This window comes from Coregonus clupeaformis, unplaced genomic scaffold, assembly GCF_020615455.1.
Source record: "Coregonus clupeaformis isolate EN_2021a unplaced genomic scaffold, ASM2061545v1 scaf1815, whole genome shotgun sequence".
Lineage (NCBI taxonomy): Eukaryota > Metazoa > Chordata > Actinopteri > Salmoniformes > Salmonidae > Coregonus > Coregonus clupeaformis.
The window spans coordinates 19,484-28,146 of record NW_025535269.1 but is presented as its reverse complement, the minus strand read 5'-3'; the positions used below and the strand labels follow the sequence as shown (position 1 = coordinate 28,146).

General features: G+C 39.7%; 1 protein-coding gene across 1 annotated transcript; it reads left to right on the top strand.

The window, feature by feature from the left end:
• The first annotated feature begins 3,402 nt into the window (after positions 1-3,402).
• Positions 3,403-5,474, top strand: LOC123487709. Its single transcript, XM_045218808.1, has 6 exons — positions 3,403-3,528; positions 4,046-4,065; positions 4,254-4,451; positions 4,630-4,835; positions 5,008-5,055; positions 5,205-5,474. The coding sequence occupies exons 3-6, from the start codon at positions 4,265-4,267 to the stop codon at positions 5,472-5,474; spliced, it is 711 nt and encodes a 236-aa protein (XP_045074743.1). The 5' UTR covers positions 3,403-3,528; positions 4,046-4,065; positions 4,254-4,264.
• Positions 5,475-8,663: the final 3,189 nt, after the last annotated feature.

The window sequence follows — 8,663 nt, the reverse complement described above, 5'->3', positions numbered from 1 at the left end:
GAGCTGACCAGGCGAAAAATCTGCCGATGTGCCCTCGAGCAAGGCACTCAACCCCAATTGCTCCCATAAATCGCTCTAGACAAGAGCGTCTGCCAAATTACAAAAATGCAAATGTAAACATTCTCTACTTTCTCACCCACGACGGTCGGGTGAGCAAGTTTAGAACATTTCTCGTCAGAAACCCACATGCGTTCCCAGCCATCTCCCAGTCTTTTCATGGCTCCAAAAGCCACACTTTCGCTCTCTCCAGCCCCCTCCTCGCAACTCTACCTTTTTTGAGGAGCTGTGAGGAGCTGCTTCTCGTCCCAGCGCGCCTCCAATATTCCGCCGTTACTCAAAGTATTCCAGTCCATTTATTTAAATCAAATAATTCCCACCTAATTAGTTAAAGTTGGTGCACGTTTATAAACCGAATTATTTTCGGTCTAATTGTTTAACCAGTATTTTGCACGGTCAAACATCAAACGTTAAATCAAATAATAAACCAAATAGCCCAAACCAAGCACCTAAAACCAGTATTATTCTATGTCAAACATCAAACCTCAAATCAAATACTAAACCGAATTGTTTCGACACAACTATTCAAAAGCAGTATTATGCTATTTCAAACACCAAACGTTATATTTCAAATGTATCAGTTCAAACGTTTTAGTTCAGTCACACAATTCATCACTTTAGCTTTATGTTCCCAATTGTTTTTAACGGGTTATATGGTTTAAGCAACCATAAATCCAACAGTTATTCCCAAATTATACAGTTTGGACAGCCACAGACGTCTTATGATTCCCAATTTGTTTTCTATCAAGGTATACAGGTTTATCATTCACACTTTCATGCATACGACAACACTCGCACTGTTTAACTTTTTATAGTACCTCCTATGGGTGTATTTTGTTAACGTTTGCACAATTTAAACCTTATTTCCTATTTGTAATTCTCATTATTTACTGTTTTAAAATATTATTTGTATTCACAGCCAAAAATGGTACACAGTTAAGCGTAGTATACAGTTATCACCCAGCAAAAATAGTGCACAGCTATCGCCCTCACTCACAATACACAGTCATAATCCTATCATACAGTCAAATATGTCACACAGTCATCAATTACACCCATGTTCCACACACAATCTATTTGGGCACACAGCCTCTTCTATTTTATTCAAAACACTGTGCTGAACCTAGCCGCAACCCTTAGTTACGGACCTTGCCAGTCACCAGTATTACAGCCGCGTCTATTTTATTCAAAACACTGTGCTGAACCTAGCCGCAACCCTTAGTTACGGACCTTGCCAGTCACCAGTATTATCTAAAATTTCCCGAACCTTAGCCGTATCCTCGTAGTTACGGACCTTGCCGGTGTATTTCTTCGAACCTAGTCGTACTGTCGTAGTTACGAACCTTGTCGATAGCAATTACTTAAGCCAATTATTCCCTATATCTTCCGAACCTTAGCCGTATGTCGCAATTACGGACCTTGCCGGTAGATGTCAGTATTGTCTCCTGAACCTAGCCGTATCTTAGCGGACCTTGCCGGTAGAATCAACACTCTCTGGTACCATGGTTTTTTTAAACATCACATTTAGCAAAGGTTTGCATGTCACAATATTGTGCTTATCTACTCATAATAATTTCATAATTTAGTTCACTTACATCAGACAGGTGTTTCACAAAATTAATTTGGATAAAGCCAATTTGCAGATCTTTGGTTATTTAACAACAGGTATCTGCTTACCTTTATAGAAGCCCGGGCAGTTTGTGAAACACACGGTTCGATTAAAGAGTTGACCAAATGGGCCGGACAGTATCCAGCGAAGTCCCTTCTACCAGACCGCGTCGGGGTCACCAATTGTCAAAGTCGCGTCAATTCAAATCTGGTATCAGGAACAAAAGAGGTCAACACGACTTCTAAGGTATACTAGTTATTTTAATTAATGCAAAAACCTTCAATGGTAAATATGATGTTTCGTATATACGGGCTCTCTGTGATGTCTCGCAGGACACTCCAGAGAACTCACACATTGTTCCAGAAATAATACCCAAATACTCTGACAGAGGGATTTTCCCACTTCTCTGCTGGCCAATTAGAGTAAAGACTTGAGCGTGGTTTAAACTTTCTAAGCCAATCCGTTGATTCAGGGGTTGCTCTCATCTCCTCAGCGCCATTTGTTACACACTTCAGCCAGGCACAAGATTATCATAACAACCTATCATAGTGAGAAGAGCCAGCTCCCTTAGACATCATTCCTATGTCAGAGGAAGGCTCACAGGTCACAAATAACTATTATAGTCTAGCATTTGAAGACACAATCCTTATCTTATTTTAACCCCTAAAACAGCTCTTCACATCAATCACAGCCTTGCCAGGTGTCACAGCCTTAGCCCAGTCAAGACTGCATTCTTTCTAAGTTAGTCATCCCATCAATTTAGGAGAATAATAAATCCCCAATACCATTCAACCTAAATGATAGGACAATAATATGAATCACGATCTGTGGTTGAAATAATTCTACATTTCAGCCTAAAGACATTCTACCGCGAGAGCCAGGAGTGCAGACAGCCATTGAGTTATCTGATGGACAAAAAATTACCGTACACCACATTGTTTTCATCTGTCCAGTCTTTTACAATCAGTGCAGGTGAAGGGGACTAGAGGACAGATTTTAAGCAATTTAAGTAAGCAAACACATTTTAATCTTGCTTGGTCTAACTACTATGACGTACTTTACCTTCTATTAAAAGGGCAATCTGTGTTTGGTACATTCCTTTTTGGACTTAAGAATCAATGGTTATATGTAATGAATTCAAAAGACTATAATTTATAATTGCACTATCAGCTTAATTCAACTGCCGTACCGCATCAGAACCCAAAATATATGCTTTTTTTACTCCGTTGTTTTTAAATGTGTAAACGTAAACTAGCACTGTATAGCCTCAACCTGGCTAAAACTATCATGTTGATGTTATGAATGGTCTGTCGTTCCTTGCATCCACAGCTCTGTCTATGAATGTAAGGGTAGTTACATTTTTACAGCCCCATCACTCAGCTGTTTACCAAATAAGTGGCGGGGTAGATGGCTTTGTTGTTTGAACTATAGATTGCCAAAGTGACTTTCTGATAAAATAGCCTCCTCCTCTTCCTATCGGTCGTCACTAGTTACCACATCCACAAAGTCATAGACCCCGCCTATTTTTATTATTTATCATTTTAAACCTAACCTTTACCCGAATCTTAACCACACTGCTGACCTTATGCCTAACCTTAAATTAAGACCAAAAGTTAATTTTAGTTTTCATGAATTTTACAATATAACCTATTTTGACTTTGTGGCTGTGGTAACTAGTATAACCCCTGGTTTATCATGCTGTTTAGTTTCACTTTCTCTTAGTTTAGCTATTGGAACAGATCACTTCAAACCACAACTGCAATACAGTCAACAGACAATTATCCCATAGCTGCAATACAGGGAACAGAAAATTATCCCATAGCTGCAATACAGGGAACAGAAAATAATCCCATAGCTGCAGGGTAAGTCTACTTTCCTCATTTCCTTTCATTGACAATTCATGTTCAACATGAACACCATAACTATCATTTACAGTTGGGTGGGTGTCATGATAGGTTTTGTGATCATTTAATATTCTATGTCTACAACAGGAATAAAACAGTAGACACGGTTAAGTGGAAACTGGTAGTGTAGATTTTAGTGGAACATTTTTTAGACGTGTAATTCTATGAATGTAGAATAGACAGAGGCAGTAAGTACTTTTACACTAACACATTGCTTTCCCTTTCTAATTCCAAGAAATCATGTGGTCCAGTGGAAGGAGTGAGGTGGCAAAGTACTCTAGTGCCAGATATTGTTAAAGATTACAGCAAAAAGTTAATGTTTAGAATGTGAAATAGCTTCACGCTGCTGTACCCAGTTTGGACCATAGAGAAAGATAGGTTATCTTAATAGTTTGTATACTGGTTGTAGTTTTATTATCCTGAATGTATCTATCTAGACTAATAAACCATTTGTCTGTTCATTCACTTTCTATAGATCCATATTGGAACGCAGAGGTAATTTTCAACAGGGGTCTTTTGTATAATTTAAGATTTTGATATTTGGGGTACATTATAAAATACATGGTTAAACCTAAAACACTCTTATAGATGGCTGAACTATGATCCAAATATTCATTGTTCCAATTAACACCAACATTAATACTTTCATAAATAACCTTTTTGATTTCTCTCTCTTGTCTAAGTGGCACACAAGATGAAATACTTCACAGTTGAGACTGGCAGTACTTTGAGTTCTCATATTCAGTTTATGAGACAACTCAACACCACAAGATGTTTTACGGAAGTCAAGTCTCCAGTGGAGAGTGATGTCATCATGGCTTTCTGTCCCATCGTCTCCTGTCTTGGGAGTGATATTGAAGCAGCACTGCAACAGATTCCAAGTACAGTAACTCATCCCAAATATAACTTCCCAAGCAATGTTATTTCCTTCTGTACCAGATATTCTCTTTCCACACCAGATTTACTCAAAATGTACCAACAACATAAATTATATTACTAAATTCTTTATTTGAGATGCTTATTGGTTTATTTTGACGTATTCCCTCATTCTCTTGACAGCTGGTAAAGATGTCATTCTGGTAGTGCTGCATCACACCTTCAGCCCAGACTTCACTGTACCTGACAGCAGCAGACTAGTGACCAGAAGTGATGTAATAATCACAGTGGACTGTCTGTTCCATGAGAGCCAGGGAGGACTACTGGACTGTCCTCGTAATGATGCAGCAGTCAGGACTATTCTGAAGAGGCTGAACATACAGCCAAAGGTAGCTAACCCTAATTCAAGGTTCAGGGAGGGCCACTCTCTTTAAATAGCTCAAAATGCAAAAACATATAGTTAACCAAAGTATTTTATTACACAGGGTCTGATAGTGTAAGAGAAAATAAATAGTTGTAGATGAATCAAATATTAGTATTTGTAATGAGTGTTTTCTATAGATTGGAGCTGAAGAATGGATCAGTATCCCTGAGCAGGGTAACAGGCGGGGAAGTACATTCACAATTTAGACTGTGTTACTGAACTCTGTAGCTGTCACACAGATTGTTATTGGGGTTTTGTATCAATGAATCATCATTGTGAGTACAGCATCTCTCTGTATTTGATGTACTTTATACTTCTTCATCTCTTTTTACAGACCGGACATCCTGGCATTCTAGCTGTGATTCAGAGCATTATAATGGTTTATCAAATCAATGATAAAACTAGACATCGTCAATCATGTGCCTCTTCGGGGCGACACTTTAAAAAAAGAAAAATAGAAGTCAAATTTAATGATGGTGTCTGTCATAATCGAGCTGTTAAACAAAAGTCATTATTCTCTTTTCAGTGGCCAGTGTCTTCAGTCTACAGCTACATCTGTGGAGTGCTTTCATATGTGAAGCGGCGCTTCTGGGACAATAATTAGGTTCAAAGTAGGTAGTAGGTTGTCATTCATGTGGTCATTGTAATTAAAGTAATCATCACAGGTCAAATCAGGACCACTAACATCTTGTGTTTCATGTTTCCTAATCTTTTCAAGATCCATGTCCCTCTTCAACAACTCGTTCCAGAAGTGATGAAAGCAGTTCCACTTTTGTACCAACAATGAAGACACGAGAATTGTTTTTAGGGATTACATCTATCATTTCACGGCCTACTAAATAAGAAAATGTATTTACTTTGGATGTAAAGAGAATTTGCGGTTGTAATGTATAGTAATTGGGGCCGATATAAAAAATGTGATTAAAAATAATGGAAAATAATAAAGAAGAAACAGGATCTGTGGAAGCGGACACATCTCAACATCACTGGTAGTTTATACATGCATCCCACTTCTGACACCAGTGTAGCAAACAGTGGGGGTAACCCAGGTTGCTTGACGCAAGGCTAACTTGCTAGCCACAAACTCAACTATTTTGGAGGAGTTTGTAACAGGCATACAAAGGCCTCACTATTTTTGCAGTAATTCAATGACTGAGTTGTGCTCTAAAGTGAGGGAAAAGGCGTTTGAACAAAACATTGCATTCTGGGACGTGTCACCTGGTCGGGTTGTTGAAGTCAAGATGGCTGTAAACACCGAACGGTGGCTAGAGCATGAAATTGGCCTCAAATGAAGTTCCTTATTCAGTAAAATCCTTAAAGGGCACCACTTATCAACCTAATTTTCATTATCTCCAGCACAATACCAGTGTCGACATATGTGAAAACGGCGCATTTGTACGTTTTGTAGGAAAATATCTAACGTTAACTTCTACCTGATGACATTATCAAAGCACATTTATAAACACTGATTTTCAAACACTGAGATTCGCGGTGACGTGGGGAGCAAGAAAATACCCTCCCTTGGGCTAGAAACTCACTGCAGGTTTTGAAAATCAATGTTTTTTTTACTTTTAATCCTACCCTGTGATGTCACAGACAAGCATTTTTTTAGGACCTTATCTTTCTAACCACAGATTATAGAAACACGCTGTTTTCACATATGTAGACACTGGTTTGGTGAAGATGATTAATGTGGCAGAATTTCCCTTTAAATGAAGTTCCTTATTCAATAAGAGTGTTTAGCAGTAACATTAACGTTTTGCTGAAATGTTATCCAGCCTGTGGAGGAAGCGTACATTCATACAGATGTCTGATTAACAGGATCACGAACTGAGTGTGGGGATCTATTTTCTTACAACTAGACGTGATGCCTAGCTTAGAAAGAATACATTAATGATTAAACATAATAGGTTTGTGCTGTACTGATATAGATTGTTTAACATAACAAGCTGTGATTAATGTGAGGAACCGTTAGGGGGTAGGCCGAGACAGACTTGTGGCTCACATACACACACACTGCCTCTTTGTTAAACCGCTCAAGGACAAAGTACTGCAACATGAAGAAGAGAACTGTGTCTGGGGTTGCTGACTCGAGACAAGTTGTGAAGATAACAACTAATGCCTGGCAACAGTGAAGCGCCAAGGGGCTGGGACCAGCCTGAGCGCCATCGATAGGCTGGGTAAGTTTAAACCACGCCCAGCCTCTATCCTGACAGGCCCAGCAGGGAGCGGGAACTATCTCTGTCAGAGTATTTAAAGAAGAACTTATAACAAAAGCTCAGTTCTCTGACTGCCCTGCGTGGTTTTTCAGTGGGCCCGTATATACGAACATCATATTTACCAATTCAAGTGTTTGCATTAATTAAAATACTAGTCTATTTTAGAAGACGTGTATTGACCTCTTTTTGTTCCTATACCAGATTTGAATTGACGCAACTTGACATGAGGGATAGTCGTGTCTTACAGGTAACTGCCAAAATAAAGGAAACGTTTGAGTAAATGAGGGATACAAAGTATATTGAAAGCAGGTGCTTCCACACAGGTGTGGTTCCCTGAGTTAATTAAGCAATTAACATCCCATGATGCTTAGGGTCATGCATAGAAATGCCCAGTTGCCCATTATTTTGGCTACCAAGGCTAGAAGAAGAGATTTCAGTGACTTTGAACAGAAAGGATGAGGCGAAGTGAAAGGGTCCACTCCCGTCAAAATCTGTCCATGTGGGAAAACAGAAATTCTGTTTATTAAGCAGACCCCCTACCTTCCCACCTTTGGGACAATGACTCCCATTGTTAGGGCGGAGACAAGAACAGCTCTTCATTATATACAGTATCTCTGCTTCGAAAGAAGGGTCTCAAAGGAGCATAGGGGGTTTAAAAGGTATGTGTCTGTCTCGGTCACAAGGCTCAACCCAATTGGACACTTTTGGGAGATTCTGGAGCAGCGCCTGAGCAGGGTTTTCCACCACCATCAACAAAACACCAAATGATGGAATTCCTCCAATAGATTTCCAGACACTTGTACAATCTATGCCAAGGCGCATTGAAGCTGTTCTGGCGGCTTATGGTGGCCCAACGCCCTATTAAGACACTTTATGTTGGTGTTTCCTTTATTTTGGCAGTTAGCCAATCTGTACTATACCTTATATTACTATACCTTGTAGCAATGCCGCCCTTATATCGACATAATTCCTGCCTAAGAGCTGAAATGCATGTTTAGGTTCCCCCTCCGAAGAATGACGGGGAATACTTATAGGCCTACATATTCACGAATTGTGGGTGGGAAGGAATGTCGTGGTGAATTATATGGGGAATGCACAAACTAGAATGCTATTGTAACAGTGTTGCTTCCGTACCGCTCCTCGCCCCTACCTGGGCTTGAACCAGGGACCCTCTGCACACATCGACAACAGTCATCCTTGAAGCACCGTTACCCGTCGCTCCACAAAAGCCACGGCCCTTGCAGAGCAAGGGAAACAACTACTTCAATGTCTCAGAGGGAGTGACGTCACCGATTGAAATGCTACTAGCGCACACCGCTAAATAGCTAGCCATTTCACACCGGTTACACTATCTTGCTAACCTTATCTAGCTAGCTAATGTTATCTGTTGTTTTTTGTTGTTGTTTTTTGCTACACCGTATTCAAAAGTTTAGCTGGCTACGCTATTCTGGAGCTGGATTTGTCAAAAACATTTAGGGAAAGCATTGCCACAGATGGAAACCAATATCTTTGACTTCACATTCTATTGTTATCTCCAAAGATTGGGCATCTTCAATAAGATACTTATTTTTCTC

What these genes read in the sequence shown, in the direction of transcription:
- LOC123487709 (XM_045218808.1), top strand. Translation starts at nt 4,265, where the DNA reads ATGAAATACTTCACAGTTGAGACTGGCAGTACTTTGAGTTCTCATATT. An exon ending in AGCACTGCAACAGATTCCAA is followed by an intron (nt 4,452 to 4,629) that starts GTACAGTAACTC and finishes TTCTCTTGACAG; the next exon opens with CTGGTAAAGATGTCATTCTG. An exon ending in GGCTGAACATACAGCCAAAG is followed by an intron (nt 4,836 to 5,007) that starts GTAGCTAACCCT and finishes TGTTTTCTATAG; the next exon opens with ATTGGAGCTGAAGAATGGAT.